Here is an 18,313-nt window from a genome sequence, read left to right on the forward strand (position 1 = left end):
TGGCCTATTTCACCCACTAAATATTACCCGATGACCATTAAAATTTGAAGGCTTCTGCCCAGCCATAAGCTCCAGCCCCATGCTAACTTCCGTGTCGATTGGTCTATTAATGCGACCTGTAGAGCACCTTCAAAATCAGGATTTTTTTTCAGTTTTTGGTCCATTTCAAACCCTAAATATTATGCAATCATCTCCAAAAGGAATAGGGTTCTATTCTGACCACCTCCATTCTAAATTTCGTGAAGATCGAACCATAATTGCGACCTGTAGAGTGATTACAAATTAACATGGACAGACAGACGGACGGACATACATAGCTAGATCGACTTAGCTCGGCGAGATAGGAAGATCCATATATACTTTCCTATGTGGGAAACCAATATTTCGAGGTGTTACATAATTTTTGGCCCAATCAAACTTATAATACCCCCAACACATAGTGTTGTAGGGTATAAATATCATGAATTTTTGACGACCGGTGTTCAATATTGTACCGCAAGGTACAGATTTTTAGACGAGAGGGAAGTTTCTATATCCACACACGAATGGCTACAGGGGATATGATGGGTAAAATTTACTTCAACGAAATAATGTTGTTAAACTTAAGGAGTTTCTGGACGAAATCCGTTTCAGTATTTATATCAGCCTTAGGTAAGAGTGTAAAATGGACGAAATAGTTTCACTCTTCTTCGTACCTCCTCACAAATATTCAACATTTTTAATAGACGCAACTCTCATAACATACCATGAGAAGCAAAAAAGGCTTGGTTTTTGGAAATTCGTACTAGAAGGGTACGAAAAGTATTAAAAGTTACTAAATATGGTACCCTTTGTATTTGAGGAAGCTGTAGAGCTAGAACTCTCTAATTTGAATGAGGGTCACTGATGGTGTGTATAATAGATGTACCAATGTTTTTTTTTTTTTTTAATTTGCAATATAAGTGTACGAAAAGTGCTAAAGTGTACTACATTTGGTGCCATTCCATATCGTGTGGACGTTTAGAACTAAAAACTTAAAATTTGGAATGAGAATGAAGACGAGTCACTGTAAGGAGATAGTTTTGGAAGTGTGTACTCATGTATACGAAAAGTACTAAATGGTAGAATTTAGTGTTTGGAGGAACCGATGGAAGTGGAAATTTGTAATTTTTCGAAATTTTTTACTTAGTGCGCGAAAACTGCTAAATGGTACTAAATGTTGGTATAATTTCTATTTGGGTGAACCATTAGAGCTGGATTTCTGAAATTAAGAAATAAGATTACTATTGCATTCACTGAGACTGAGAAATGTATGTAGTTTTGGAAACTCATACTTATACAGGATGCGATGAAAAAACTGTAACCAACTTCAGACTGCTGTCATTTCTAAGTCACTCGTTGGACAGCTGTTAAAATAATTCCAGTCACAGCTCATTATATTGTTTACAAGCGTACAAAAGCATTTTAGTGATAATTTTCCAGAAAAAGTTATAAGTGATGCAACTCTACGTGATAGTGTGATTTCTTTATATTTGGCTGGAGAACCACAAGTGGCTATCGTTAGAGCACTCCAGCATTTAAATGTGAATGAATCTTTTGTGTCTCGTGCCATCGGCCGTTACCGTGATACTGGTAGCGTAGCCCGATATCAAGGAAGTGGACATAAGAAAACAGCAACATTAGCAGAAATGGTTCGAAAAGTAAAGAAGCGACTTGATTGAAACCCGCGTCGCAGTGACTGAAAAATGGCTCGTGAGCTGAACATATCGCAATATCCCATTCGGCAAATATTGAAAAATGAACTTGGGGTAAAGCCATTGAAATTCCAAAAAGTGCAAGAACTTACACTGCAACAGAAAGAAAATAGATTCAAAAGAGCTAAAGAGCTGCTTAGCTTGGCCGGAAGTGGTGAACTATCGAATTTGTTTTTCTCCGATGAGAAAACATTCGTTGTCCAGCAGTTTGTAAACAAACAAAATGATTGTGTTTACTTGCCAAAGAGGTCGGCTGAAAATGTGCACCTTCGGTTGACCACCAGAACTTAAGCGCCGGCCATGGTGATAGTGTGGGCCGTCATAACAGCCGTTGGTCGCTCTCCACTCGTATTAATAGACCGTGGCATCAGAAACAAGTAAAAAAGCAGTAAGTTCGGCCAGGCCGAACTTTGAACACCCTCCACCATTTGGAACGAATTAGAAAATTTTCAAAAAAATAAAATCCCTTAAAAATTATTTTAAAATCTTTACAAGGGACTCCTTTTGTGGAATTTCAGACAATTCCATTGAAAAATGTGGCTAAAATCATCCAAATACCGAATACCGCGGGGTACCGTTATATGGGGGCTATACGATATTGTAGACCTATATAGATAATTCTCTGCCGAGGTATAAAGTACCCACAAGGAACTACTTGTGTGGATTTTCACACAATTCCATTGAAAAATGTGGCTAACATCATCAAAATACCGAATATCGGGGGTACCGTTATATGGGGGCTATACGATATCGCTTGACCTGCCTGCAGACAAAAGAGAGATCTGTGCAAAATTTTAGCTTCCTATCTTAATTCGTTTAGAATGTAGCGTGATTAGAACAGACGGACAGACGGACGGACAGGGCTAAATCGTCTTAGAATTTTACGCTGATCAAGAACATATATACTTTGTTGGGTCTAAAATGATTATTTCGAACTTAATATACCCTCCATACTTTTTTTGGTGGAGAGTATAAAAATGCTGAATATTATCGCGAAAATATTCTGCACGCAATCATTTTGGCCGCAGACCTTGAACATTCCAACAGGACTCAGCACCCGTCACCCAAGAATGGTTACAAAATGTGGTTCCTCGCTTCAATCCCAGCGCAAAATGGCCACCAAAATCTCCAGATACCAATCCGTTGGACTATTGTGTCTGAAGTATTTTGGAAGGCAAGGTTGGCACCACCAAACACTACACACCTCTAGCAAGCACTTCGCCGGAAATGGGCCAAAATACCGCAAAGCAACATTTGGGCAGCGTGTGACGGTTTCATTGGCCGTTTGAAGGCCATAGTTCGTGCCAAAGATGACCAATTCGAACAAATATAAACTTATTCTAAAATTTGATGCTATTTCCGACATTTTTTGCTTTCATTCAATATCATTTAAAAAAATGTAAAAATTATGGCATTTGACTTTGTTGCAGTTTTTTTAACCTCACCCTGTATATCTCAAAAAGTCACAAAATGTTTATGGAAAACACAAAATTAACACCGGCGATGTGTTTTATAGGGTCTTAAATAATTACTTCGATGAACTGAATGAGTTGGCTAATTGTATGGCAATTGCAGTCATTGACTTATAGTAGAACCAGTGGCGATGTCTTTGAAAAGTTTACCTTAAATAAAAAGGTTTTAAATTTTTAGTAAATTATTTACATAAATTCTAAGAGAACAATCTACTGCCGATTGTCACCAACATAAATATAATATATTCTTTAGCATTGCCAAATTGCATCCCAATCTAACTATTCTAGCACATTCAAGTTTGAAAATTTTTGGAAAACTTGTAATCTTTTAATCACACTCTAAGACATCACATTCATTTTGAAAATTCATTTAAATATTGTTTTAATAACTCAAAATTATATTTTTTACCAAAAAATAGCCACACAGACATAAATTCCTAATCAAAGGTGTCCTAAAAACGTGTGTTATCCCATACACACACACACATATTCTTACAAATCACACCTTTCTCCCCAAATCCCACATGCTACACGGGATTTACCACCAACAAATCGTGTTAAGTAATAATAATTATGATAATAATCCAACATACGAACGATAACATCACAAACAACAGTTAAAGGTGGCATAAACATTAAACATACCCTTGGCTATTTATCAACTCTTAAGCAGTTTAAACAAACCCACGTTCCAGCCAGGTTGGACGTAATGTGAGGGGAAGAATTTCATGAATTACACAATGAATTTACATTTCATTTTGTAGGAGCTAATCCTTCATGTGTCACACCAAGGCACCGCCCGTATATTTTTGGTTTGTCCTGTTTATGCAACTTCAGCCTCCAAAAAATTAAACAAATATCAGAAAGGAAAAATAGATCAAAGTAAGTTGTAGCCTTTAGCAGCCATTAGATATCATGATTTCGAAGTACATTTTGATAATTTCACACATTTTCATTGAAGCAACCAAAAATATCCATTTCCGACAGCATGTGTCCTCATACTCCTAAAAATATACACTCCGTATTTATGTCATATGGGTGGATGTTTGCTGCAGAACTATAATGAAAGAAGAAAGGGAAAACAACAAAATTTGTACAACATGGTAAATGGTGACATTTAAATAGCCTTTGAGAAATCCAAAAAGACTCTCTGAACTGTCACACACACACATTTGGTTTATTGCAAGACATACACATGTATGTCGGTCATATGACGGAACACCTAAAATAACAACATTTTGAAAATACACAATTGTTTTAATATTTTACATAAAAAGAAAGCGTTTTGGGGTTTCGTGGAACAAAAATGAGAACATGGAATGGCTAGCACATTTAAAAGTGTAGTAAATAGTGATGTAAAATCCAAGCATATAATTTGTAAACAGTTAAAAAATCTGAACGTTCGGCCAGGCAGATTTTTGAATACCCTCCAACATTTAGAACGATTTTGGCAAATTTTCAAAAAAAAACCAGTAAAGAAAGTCTTCAAGTCGGGCGGGGCCGACTTTATGATACCCTACACCACTTTGCTAATTAAGTAGAGCTCCACATAACAATTAAAAGTTTTTATGGGAGAATTCAATCATACACCCTATGATTATAATTATAATTTAAAGTTCAAAGGACTAAATATGCCGAAGCATTTGTATCTTTTAAATTCGGAATTGTATTGCCCATTTGGTGCACAATTAATTTAAAATCGGATAAAGATATATATGGGAGCTATATCCAAATCTGAACCGATCTCGATAAAATTTTGCAAAGGTATTTCTGAGCTGCATTTGATATATTTCCCCAAATATTGTTGTTACGGAGTGCATATTACGGTTGTGGGTAACAAATATAACAAATCGGATGAATAATATATATGGAAGCAATAGCTATATCTGAACCGATTTTCACCAAATTTGACATACCAGCTTCTAGATTCAATTCGGTCGTAAGTGCCAAATTCCATCCCATTTGGACAAATATTAGACGTTTGGTGCACAATAAAAGGTAAATCGGACGAAGTTATATATGGGAGCTATATCCAAATCTGAACCGATCTCGATTAAATTTAGCAAACGTATTTCTGAGCTGCATTTGATATATTTCCCCAAATATTGTCGTTGCATAGTGCATATTACGGCGGCGGTGGACAAAAATAACAAATCGGATGAACAATATATATGGGAGCTATAGCTATATTGAACCGATTTCGATCAAATTTGGCATACATATTTTCAGGCCTAATTTGGGTGTATATGCAAAATTCCATACAATTCAGGCTGACATTACACGTTTGGTGCACAATAAAAGGCAAATCGGACGAAGATATATATGGGAGCTATATCTAAATTTTGAAGGCTTATCTCCAATTTCAATAGGGTTTGTCCTTGGGCCAAACAAAAGATCTTTGCAAAATTTCATCTGGATCGGGCAATAAATGCGACCTGTACTTTGTTTACAAAAATACATGGACAGACGGACAGACGGACGGACGAACAGACGGACGGACGGACATGCATAAAACAACTCAGAATGTGATTCTATGCAGATCATCAAAAGGAACTATTGGTCTATATCGTTTCCTTCTGCCAGTTACAAACAAATGCACAAAGACATAATACCCTGACCACCTTGTGGTGTAGGGTATAAAAATAAATAAAATCCGTTAAAAATTCTGTTAAAGTCTTAAAAATTCCGAATGTAGCCGTTATATAAGGGTCTATACGACGTGGACCTGCATATGCAACTTTTATCATAAATTATTACAAAATTCAAATGCGAAACCTGAATAAAAAAAATTCGGTGAATTATGTAGCTAAAATCATCAAAATTCGGAATGTCGGGAGGTACCTTTATTGGGGGTATACGAAGACATGGACCTGCACGGACAATTTTCTGTCTTAGGCTGTATTATTCATTACGAACTTCAATTGTAATTTCCGGTGAATAATGTCGCTTGAATCACCAAAATACCGAAAAAGGGAAGGTACCATTATATGGGGGCTATACCAAAGCGTGGACCTACATCACCCAATTGCAATACCAAAAGTCCTACAGACATAATTCACATTTGAGTTGAATTTTATCAACCTACTTCATTTCGTTCGGAAGCTAGAGTGATTTCCACAGACGGACAGATGGACGGACATCACTAAATCGACATAGATTTTTATGCTGATCAAGAATATATATACTTTGTGGGGTCTAAAATGTATATTTCGAGGTGTTACAAACGGCATGACAAACTTATTATACCCTCCATACTATGGTGGAGGGTATCAAAAAATAGTGCAGAAGGGAGCACTAGCTACGACATTTTTTAGCTTGCACATCAATTAGCTTCAATGCATAAGGTCGTCAGTACTTTTCTTAAGTGGGTGATTTGAGCTTGAATCGGATTTTAGTATTAACATTATTTAGATTTTCAATACACAACATTATTTCTATATAATTTTTTCTGGTCGACATTACCAAGCCCAATTCAATGCAAAATTTCGTGGTTGTAGGATACCAATTGTTACTTGTTATAAACATAATCAACTGGGTGAGATGAAAAAACTGCAACCAACTTCAGACTGTCAGTTCTAAGCCATTCATCCGACAGCGGTTAAAATTATTCGAGTGACAGCTCATTATATTTTTTCAAGCGTACAAAAGCATTTTGGTGAGAATTTTCCAGAAAAAAACTTATTCGTGATGGAATTCAAGCGTGATAGTGTGATTTCTTTATATTTGGCTGGAAAACCACAAGTGGCTATCGTTAGAGCACTCCAGCATTTAAATGTAAATAAATCTTTTGTGACTCGTACCATCGCTCGTCACCGTGATACTGGTAGCGTAGCCCGACGACAAGGAAGTGGACGGACGTTCGAAAAGTAAAGAAGCGACATGATCGAAACCCGCGTCGCAGTGGCCGAAAAATGGTCCATAAGCTGAACATATCGCAATATTCCATTCGGCAAATATTGAAAAATGAGCTCGGGGTAAAGCCATTGAAATTCCCAAAAAATGCAAGAACTAACCCCGCAGCAGAAAAAAAAATAGACTCAAAAGAGCTAAAGAGTTGCTTCGTTGTCCAGCAGTTTATGAACAAACAAAATGATCGTGTTTAGAACTCAAGCGCCGGCCTTGGTGATGGTGTCGACCGTCATAACAGCTGATGGTCGCTTTCCGCTCGTATTAATCGACCGTGGCATCAGAATAAATGCCGAGAATGGGCCAAAATACCGCAGAGCAACATTCGGGCAGTTTCTGACGGTTTCATTGGCCGTTTGAAGGCCATGACTCGTTCCAAAAGTGAAAAATTCGAAAAAAAAACTAAATTTATTCTAAAATTTGATGATATTTCCGACATTCTGCTTTCATTCAATAATATTTACAAAAAAAATGTAAAAATTATGACGTTTGACTTTGTTGCAGTTTTTAGCTCACCCTATATATACAATGATCTGCAACAGAAGATAGAACCCATTACGACCTCTAAATGCCGAATTTGAAAAAAAAAACTGTTAGAAAATGTGGATAAATTGGAAAAAATGACAAGGCACTGATTTAAATGGGCTATTAAAAACGTAAACCTATATATACTATGATCTGCCATAAGAAGTAGAACTTTTAGTACCGAATTTATAACAATTCTGTTAGAACCTTACCTTAATCGTCGAAGTTCCGAATATCGAGAGTTATTGTTATATGAGGAGATATATGAAAACGTAGACCTACATTCAATGATCTGCCACAGAAAGTATGGCCCATTGCAAACTTAAGTAAAATTGTTCGAAAGAAAGCAAACATTTCTTCTGTTTATATCAGAGCGTATTTCAGGATTATCGTTCACAAAAAAAAAAAAAATATGAAAAAATGGAAAATTAAGTGTTTATCATAAAAAGTAATTCTGCGAGAATGAATAAACTAAAAAAAACAATTTGCACAGATCTTCACCTTTTCCATAAGATTAAGATTTTCTGTAAATATATCCCCTGATCTTCTATAAAATTCTATAAACAATGTTATTCAGGGCTGTCATAGAAACCAATTTTGTCACTATTGGTTTTAAAAACGACAAGAAAAAATGCTTTTGTGTCATGAAAATCAATGTTATCGGTTTTATTTTCGAATTAGAATTTTATCGGTTTTGGTTGTCATAGAAGCCAATGTTATTGGTTTTGTTATTGGAAATAAACCAAGTTGCTTAGAGCTGTCACTTTTCATTTGCTTTGGATTTTTTAAACAATTTTTAAAGGATATTCAAAGAACTAAAAATGTGGATTTTTTAAACAATTTTTAAAGGATATTCAAAGGACTAAAAATGTGGATTTTTTAAAAAAAAATTTAAAGGATATTCAAAGGACTAAAAATGTGGATTTTTTAAACCATTTTTAAAGGACTAGAAACTTGGATTATTTAAAGAATTTTTAAAGGACCTTTTAAGGACAATAAACGTGGATTTTTTAAAGATTTTTTGAAGGACTATAAACTTGGATTTTTATAAAGGATTTTTTAAAGGACCATAAACGTGGATTTTTTAAAGGACTATAAACGTGGATTTTTTTAAAGATTTTTTAAAGGACTAAAAACGTGGATTTTTTAATGGATATTTAAAGGACCATAAACGACCATAAAGGACTATAAACGTGGATTTTTTAAAGATTTTTTAAAGGACTAAAAACGTGGATTTTTTAAAGGATATTTAAAGGACCATAAACGTGGATTTTTTAAAGGATGTTTAAAGGACCATAAACGTGGATTTTTTAAAGGATGTTTAAAGGACCATAAACGTGGATTTTTTAAAGTTTTTTAAAGGACTATATGCGTGGGTTTTTTAAAGGATATTTAAAGGACCATAAACGTGGATTTTTTAAGTTTTTTTAAAAGACCATAAACGTGGATTTTTTAAGTTTTTTTAAAGGACTATATACGTGGGTTTTTTAAAGGATATTTAAAGGACCATAAACGTGGATTTTTAAAGGATTTTTTAAAGGATATTTAAAGGACCATAAACGTGGATTTTTAAAGGATTTTTTAAAGGATATTAAAAGGACCATAAACGTGGATTTTTTAAAGTTTTTTAAAGGATTATATACGTGGGTTTTTTTAAAGGATATTTAAAGGACCATAAACGTGGATTTTTAAAGGATTTTTTAAAGGATATTTAAAGGACGATAAACGTGGATTTTTTAAAGAAGTTTTAAAGGACCATAAACCATAAATCTGCAAAGCAGCTTTATGAGTAAGTTCACAATAAAAAAAAATACTTACGCTATCTCCGGCAAATCCAATGGGTTGCTGCAAATATTCTGATAAAATTTTCCTATTCCTGTAAATTGAATGTAAAGATCCAAAGATATTCTCTAAAAACAGCCTACAGCTCTTTAAGTCTTTAAGCTTTATAAAATATCTATGGAAAATACACACATATTTACTATTTTAGGTCCTTAAAAACTGGTTTGAAGATCTTCTAACAGAAGATTTCAGACCAATACAAGAAGATATTTTACAAAAATAAAATATACCAATATATTATAAACAGATTTAAAGATCTTCTACACTAAATTCTCCTGATAATGTTTTAAAGAATATAAATATATTATTTTAGGAGATCTTAAAATAAAGTTGTAACCCATCATCCACAACAAATATGTCTGATGAGCCGCTTGACCAAAGGCGAAACGCGTCGCTTAATGGTGAGTGTGTGTTATGGCTACTCAGCCATATGGCTACAAAGGGTATACATCATTTGATACGACCAAAACGACTCTTTGGACCAAATCCGTTTCAGGTTTCATTTGGAGTTGATTTAGAGGTGTCCGTCCGTCTGTCTGGCTGATGCGCACGACAACTCTCGAAGGGTCTATCCAATTCGGTCCAAACTTGGTACATCGTAATGTTATAAACATAGATCGAGTTCGGATATAGGCAATATCGGTCCATATCTGATACCTCCCCCACAAAGGTAGAATTTTTCAAAGAAAATATTTGATTGCACAGAAAGAAAAAGGATCATCCGATTTTGCTTTTTTGTTAACTTTGCAAATCATAATATTTTCATCAATTTCAGGTGTGAAGATGAACAATAATTGTCCAATCCATTAAGTACCTCTCCCACAAAGGGTCAAAATTGTGAATATGCACGAAGCTCATAAAACGCAAAATTAACATCCGATTCCATTCAGACATATTGGTACATCTCAATATTTCCATCAACACAAGACTTGTTATAAAGATGGTATTTCTTCTGATAACTCCACCCCATAGGGTTCCAATTCGAAATGGACAATATTTGTCCATTCCTTTACTTTTTTACTTTTTTTTAAATGTATTTCTAGTTGACAAAAATTGGTATTTTTTCTCACTCATATCCCAATTAGAAAAAAAACGTGCTTTCCCCAACCAACTTCACGCATTTCACCGTCGTCTGCACGTTTGTGCCACGTTTTTTACGTTGCTGTTACAACATTTCATTTTGTCTAATTTATGATGCTTGTTAAGAAGATACAGCAACAAAAAGACAAGAGAGGGCCAGACCAAAAACCGCAATCTTATTGTTGTTGTTGCTGTTACAAAATTGTAGGTTGTTCTCTGAGGTCCCTGTTTGTTTAATTAATCTGTTTATTTGTTGTTTTATTGTGCTTGTTTCATTTCTAGTCTGTTTGTTTGAGAGGTTTGGGCGACTAGACTGTTGTTGTTGTTGTTGATGTTTTTTTTTGGAAAATTTTAATTGGGTGATACAATCTTTTGGCTGCCTCCACTGGATGCTGTTTTGCTATCCCCACAATGGAGGGCACAGGCGATGTGATATCTTTAGATTAGAGACGCGACAACAACGAAATAGAATTATGAAATGTTGTAACTTTTTTTTTGTGGTGGGTGCAATAAACTTTTGTTGTTTATTAAAGAAATCGAAGCAGAAGACGGAATGGATGTCATACGAACAATTTAGTGACCACAAATAAAAATAAAATTTGAAATGTTTTTGAACTTCGGAATGGTCTCTTTTATAATAACACAAATGAATTGATATGATCTGATGGTGTTTATCAAGGCGCTTATTATGGGCAATTATAAGTTTCGATTGTTTATTATCAATTTGTTTATTTTTTTCCCACACCAAGTGGGGTTATTTCGAAATAGGTACTCAACCTCATATTTCTCTCAAGCTAATGCATCTATACCCAATCTTTATATACCCTACACCACATAGTGGTAAGAATATTATGTCTTTGTGCATTTGTTTGTAACATGCAGAAGGAAGCGAGATAGACCCATAGTTACTCTTCATAGAATCACTTTCAGAGTCGATTTAAGCCTGTCAATCCGTCTGTCCATATATTCTTGTGAACAAAATGCAGGTCGCATTTATTATCCGATTGAGATGAAATTTTCCAAACAATATTTGTTTGACCCAGGGACGAAACATATTGAAATTGGCGAGAATCGGTTTAATTTATATATTACTCCCATATATGTATTCAACAGATTTCGGGTTATTTGTGCGCCAAATGGCCAATATAAGTCCAAAAGATCTGAATTTTGGCACATCCAACCGAATTCAGTCTAGAAACAAGTACTTCAAATTTGCTGAAAAACGGATCAGATATAGCTACCATATACAGGGTGAGATAAAAAAACTGCAACAAAGTCAAATGCCATAATTTTTACATTTTTTTTTAAATTTTATTGAATGAAAGCCACAAATGACGGAAATACCATCAAATTTTAGAATAAGTTTATATTTGTTCGAATTGGTCACCTTTGGCACGAATTTTGGCCTTCAAACGGCCAATAAAACCGTCACACGCCGCCAGAATGTTGTTCTGCGGTATTTTGGCCCATTCCCGGCGAAGCGCTTCCTTGAGGTCATCGATACTTTGGTATTTTTTAGTGCCAACCTTGCTTTCCAACATACTCCAGCCACAATGGTCCAACGCATTGGTATCCGGAGATTTCGGTGGCCATCGTGCGCTGGAAATGAAGCGAGGAACCTCATTTTGTAACAATTCTTGGGTGGCGCGTGTTGAGTGCGATGGTGCTGAGTTCTGTTGGAATGTCCAAAGTCTGCGACCAAAATGCTTGCGTGCCTAAGGCTTTAATACACCCTCCAGAATATTTTCGCGTTAATATTCGGCATTTATTATGATGCCACGGTCGATTAATATGAGCGGGGAGCTACCTTCGGCTGTTAAGGCTACCCACACCACCGCCATGACCGGCGCTTGAGTTCTGGTGGCCAACCGAAGGTGCACATTTTCAGCTGACCTCTTTGGCAAGTAAACACCATCAATTGGGTGTTTACAAATTGCTTGACAACGAATGTTTTCTCATCGGAGAAAACCAAATTCGGCAGTTTACCACTTTCGGCCAAGCGAAGCAACTCTTTAGATCTTATGAGTCTATTTTCTTTCTATTGCGGTGTAAGTTCTTGCACTTTTTGGAATTTCAATGGCTTTACCCCAAGCTCATTTTTCAATATTTACAGAATAGAATATTTCGATATGTTCAGCTCACGAGCAATTTTTCGGTCACTGCGATGCGGGTTTCGATCAAGTCGCTTCTTTACTTTTCGAATCTTTTCTGCTGATGTTGTTGTTTTCTTCCGTCCACTTCCTTGGTGTCGGGCTAGGCTATCAGTATCACGGTAAAGAGCGATGGTACGAGACACAAAAGGTTTATTCACATTTAAATGCTGGAGTGCTCTAACCATAGCCACTTGTGGTTTTCCAGCCAAATATAAAGAAATCACACCATCGCGCTTGAATTCCATCACGAATAACTTTTCTTCTGGAAAATTCTCACCAAAATTCTTTTGTACGCTTGTAAACAATAAATTGAGCTGTCACTGTTTAACAGCTGTCGGTCGAGTGTCTTAGAAATGACAGCAGTCTGAAATTGGTTCTAGTTTTTTCATCTCACCCTGTATTTGTTTCATCCGATTTGGTGTTTAAGTCCCCACATTCCTAATATGCACACCACAAGATATTTGGTACAGGATATCCGATATAGCCAAGAAATACCTCTGCTTTATTTTACCAAGATCGGTTCAGATTTGGATATAGCTCCCATATATATCTTCAGCCGATTGTGGATTAATTGTGCACCAAATGACCAATATAAGTCCAAATGACCTGAATTTCGGCACATCCAACCGAATTCTGTTTAGAAGCATGTACATCAAATTCGGAGAGAAGCGGTTTAGATATAGCTATAGCTCCCATACACATATGTTTCATCCGATTTGGCTTTTAAGTCCCTCACATTCGTACTATGTACTGCATAAGAATGGCATTTGGTACAGGATATCAGATATAGCCCAGCCAAATTTTATCAAGATCGGTTGAGATTTGGATATACCGATATAACCGATTTCGGGTTAATTGTGCTCCAACTGGCCAATATCAGAATTTTGGCACAATTTGGCCGAATTGAGTCAGAAGCAATTATTAAAAATTGGTTCAGGTATAGCTATATACCCCATATATATGCAGCAATGATATTTGGTACCATATATTTTATAGAGCTCAAAAATACCTCTGTCACATTTTATCGAGATCGGCTAAGATTTGGATTTAGCTCCCATATATCCCTAATAATCTCTGATTTCAGGTTTATTGTGGAAATAATGACTAGCTAATATCTGTCCAATTGGAGTGAATTTCGGGACGTGCGTTTCCGTTTGGTGGAACTCGTCTCCGATATATATTTTTTTAATATAATCCTTCTCGATGGGATATCATGCACTCTATAGCAATGTTATTTGGTATAAAATCGATTCAGAATTGTATATTCCCCCCCCCCCCCCCCCTGTATTAGCTCCCTCTGAAACTAAACTATAACTGCTCTAAAGCCAAATGTTGGCAGGTGGTATGATCTACGTCAAATAAATTCTTTTGTTACAAGATCTCAACCAAATATGTATAGTGGTGTAGGGTATCATATAGTCGGCCCGTCCGACTTTTGACTTTTCGTTGCTCTTTTTATTTTAACTTACCACAATTGACATATTTAATTTAGTTTTTCTAACCTCTTCTCACTTCTATTTTAGTTTCCTTCTTTGGCGATGGCTACATATCGATGCCGCTGCAAGAGGCGAAAATGTCGACAAACATACGTGTTAAATTTCGTACACATCAGGAGAATGCATTTCTCTTTATGGCCGCAGGACGGACAGATTATTGTCTAATGCGTTTGGAGGCAGCGGCCATTACTTTTACCTATAAAATAGAACGCAATGTTGTCCAGGTAAGTTCGCAATCTCCAGCATTCTTAAGAACCCCCCACCTCCTGATTATTAACTGCGCATGATCACATGATTACAAATCGCTAACACAGATCTTTATGTTAAGTGTGCGAATGCCAGCCTAACTGCTTAGAAATCAGTTGGAAGTCAATATTTATGGTCACTGCCACCGTAAAGTCATAAGCCATAAAAATTCCTTAGATCTGAAATTACATTTATTTAAAATTTCAGATTTTTTGCTTTGGTATTATCTCTTTAAATAAATCGCACATGCTGAGATTTTTAATCGTTTCCCACTTTTTTCTCTTTGCAGTTACGTTCACCGAAAAAACAGAAGCTCAACGACTTGGAATGGCATGATGTCGCCGTTCAACGCTACGAAAATAATATCACATTACAAGTGGATGGCAACATTATTCGGAAGACACTGCCAGCGGATATGGGTGCACTGAATGTTCATTTTGGCACATCACTGGGTGGCCCAGGTGAATATTCACCTGACTACTTAAATGATTTGGCCAGCTTTAGAGGATGCATTTCGGATGTAAGTTAAAATAACTAATTGCCAAAAATAAGTTCAGAATATCAATTTCACCTAACGAGAGCAACCGTTTTCCCCATATAATCAAAGAAAACTAATTTTCACAAAAAGGAAGCTTTTAAGGATTCGACAGGGTTCAGGGTTTTTTTTTTTGAAATATCTCCGTTTCCAAGAAATGTTTTTTCAGTTACTGAGCATCAAAATATGCTCCAAAAACCTTGAGGGTTTTGATTGAAGAAGATATATCTAACATCTATTTTTTATAGCTTCCCTCATACAATGTACCAATTTTGGACCCAAAAAGCGTTTTATATGTCGATTAAGCAATGTCTGTCTGTCATCTGAGGAAATCACCCTAGAGTAGTTTGAACAAATTTTAATCAAATAAATTTTGAGTCCAAAGTATTTTTAATATTAGATATGGACCATATAGGTCCTCGTTTTCCTGCATCTCCAAACCACAGTATTTTTGTGCTTTTAAACATAGAAAATGTTAAAATGTGCGTAAGGTACCAGATATAGTCAACCGAAGCATTCCATTTTCGTACTCCATCTAATACGGGTAAAAAACATTGGTATGGACAAAATTACAAGAAAATCGGATATTTTATTTTATGCAAAATAATAAATTCCATATTCATCTAAGGTTTCTGGTTAAGAGAAATATTTAGATTTAGCCAGTTGTAAAGTATAATTGACTTGATTCACAAGTTATGACAGATTAAAGTATTGAAAATTGTGATCCTTTGTGGGTGACAGAAGGGGTTCGCAGATATATATATATACAATTTTCAAAACAGATTTTATGTTAGAGCAAAAATGTTTGTATGTGTGACATTTGAGGAGATTTTGATGTATATTTCGCTCTTATTTTTTAAAATATTAAACCCTATGTAGGGGAGGTACCAGAAGAAATGGTCCGATCTCTACCATCTTTATAACAGATCTTGAATTGACGGAAATATTTAGATGCGCCAAGTCGAATGAAGTCCGATGTCTCTGCAGTAATATACTATTTTGAAAATTTCGACCTTTTGTGCGGGAGGTATCAGAAGGAGTGGACCGATATTGAGCATCTCCGAAACCGATCAAAATTTGATAATAATATTACAAGTTTGGACCAAATAGGATAACCCCTTCTAGAGTTGTCGTGTGCACCAGCCAGACAGACAGACGGGCGGACATCGCTAGATTGACTCAAAATGTCCTGAAACGGATTTCGTCCAAAGATACCTAGGGTTTAAAAACCGTTATTTCGACTAGGCACGTTTTGGCCGTATCAAATGATGTATACTCTCTCTAGCCATATGGCTGAGCTAATATAACATATAAATCGAAGATATAGCTATATATATATAAACCGATGTTCATCAAATTTGTTTCCAGACTAAATGCCGTCGAATGTGCCTACATCCATTTTATTTTGGGAGCTGATATTAACCATTTGGTGCACAAAAAACGTGGAATCGAATGAAGATATATAAGAGAGCTATATCTTATAATGAACAGATCTCGATAAAACTTGGCAGAGGTATTTCTGAGATGTATCTGGTACAAAATATCATTAGAAATTCATACTAAAATGATATAAAAAGTACTAAAATATACTTAAAATTCAATACCTTGTGTTGAGTATTCCGCATGTTCAATACAAAGTATTACATTTTTAGTACATTTTTGTACTGTTCGTACCCGTTTAGCACGAATTACCAAAAACCCAGCAAGAACTGTGAAATATGGAATTGGAGTCTCTGATGGAGTCTAGGATATTTCTGAGATGTATCTGGTACAAAATATCATTGGAAATTCATACTAAAATGATATAAAAAGTACAAAAATGTACTTAAAATTCAATACCGTGTGTTGGGTATTCCGCATGTTCAATACAAAGTATTTCATTTTTAGTAAATTTTTGTACTTTTCGTACCCGTTTAGCACGAATTACCAAAAACCCAGCAAGAACTGTGAAATATGGAATTGGAGTCTCTGATGGAGTCTAGGATAGCCATCCCAAAGGGTTTTTCGAAATTCGAAATTTAAGGCTACTTCTAAAATCGTACCATTTGTTACTATTGAACGGATAGGGCTAAAAACTTCAAATTTGGTTTGGGAATCAAGTAAGTTTGATATACGAATGTTGTTTTGGAAATGTGTACTAAGTTTCCGAACTGTACTAAATGGTACTAAATTATACTATACTATATTTGGTACAATTTTGTATTGGGTGAACAGATAGTGATAGAAATTTGGTATTAGGGTCGCAGTTAATATGTAGCCTGGACACATGGATTCGAAAAAATGTATCATAATTGTACGGAAATGGCTGAATGGTACAATATTTGGAATTGGGTGAAGGGATAGAAATTAAATTTTGAAATTTAATGCATACATTACTGGTGGTATCTGTGTTTTAGATTTGACATTGGTTTGGAAATGCGTACAAAAAGTACTAAATAGTACAAATTTTAGTATTGGTAGGTCAGAAATCCTCAAAGTTGATATTTGATTTAAATGTCACTGTGGTTAGGATACGGAGGTGGTTTTGGAAATGTTGTCAATAATTGTACGAAAAGTACTAAATGGTCCTGAAATACTGAAATTTGATATCCTGAATATGATTATTGTTAGTGTCTGTGGTTTCGGAAATGTGTACTATAATTGTACGAGAAGTACGAATAGTACTATATTTGATATTGGGTGAAGGGAAAGAGATAAAATTCTGAAATTTGATATTTAGATTATTGATAGTATCTGTGCTTGAGATTTGGCGGTGGTTTTGAAACCCGACCTATATTTGTACGAAAAGTGATAAATGGTACTTAATTGGGTTTTGGTTGAAGGAATAGGCCTCAATACCTCAAATTTGATATTAAAGTCTTTGTTGGTATATGGAATTGAGATATGATACTGCATTTGGTATTGTGTTAAGGGATAAAAAATTCGAATATTTAGATAAGCGTTAGACATCTGTTGAGATTTGGCGAAAAGTGCTAAACAGTACTGAATTTGGATCACTGTTGATGTTTCGGATGGAGAGATGTTACTAAATTTGGTATTGAAAAAGAGTGGACCAATATATCCCATTTTTACACTGGATTTAACAAATTTGAAACCCTGTGGGAGATGTATCAGAAGGAGTGGACGAATAAATCATATATTCATATCAGATGTCATGTATTGGTAGAAATAAGTTTGAAAATAATTTGATGCTTATTTTGCTAAAATGTTTTTTATAAGATTTATAATTATTCAACATTTTGACCCGTTGTGGGGTGGTCCTCGTAGGAGCGGTCTGATCCATCCCATCTTCATACAAGACCTAGAGTTGGTAGAAATATTGGGA

The 18,313-nt window shown here is 35.4% G+C and overlaps 1 protein-coding gene across 1 annotated transcript in view; it reads left to right on the forward strand.

Annotated features, from left to right (window-relative positions):
• Nucleotides 1-18,313, forward strand: part of LOC101892838 (chondroitin sulfate proteoglycan 4) — a 54,395-nt gene that overhangs the window by 18,127 nt on the left and 17,955 nt on the right. The window contains exons 2-3 of the mRNA XM_005179678.4: nt 14,235-14,431; nt 14,743-14,973. Of these exons, the coding sequence (XP_005179735.2) occupies nt 14,235-14,431; nt 14,743-14,973 (428 nt within the window). The remainder of the gene's footprint in view (nt 1-14,234; nt 14,432-14,742; nt 14,974-18,313) is intronic.

The sequence above is a fragment of the Musca domestica genome, unplaced genomic scaffold (assembly GCF_030504385.1).
Source record: "Musca domestica strain aabys unplaced genomic scaffold, Musca_domestica.polishedcontigs.V.1.1 3, whole genome shotgun sequence".
In the NCBI taxonomy this organism is placed as follows: domain Eukaryota; kingdom Metazoa; phylum Arthropoda; class Insecta; order Diptera; family Muscidae; genus Musca; species Musca domestica.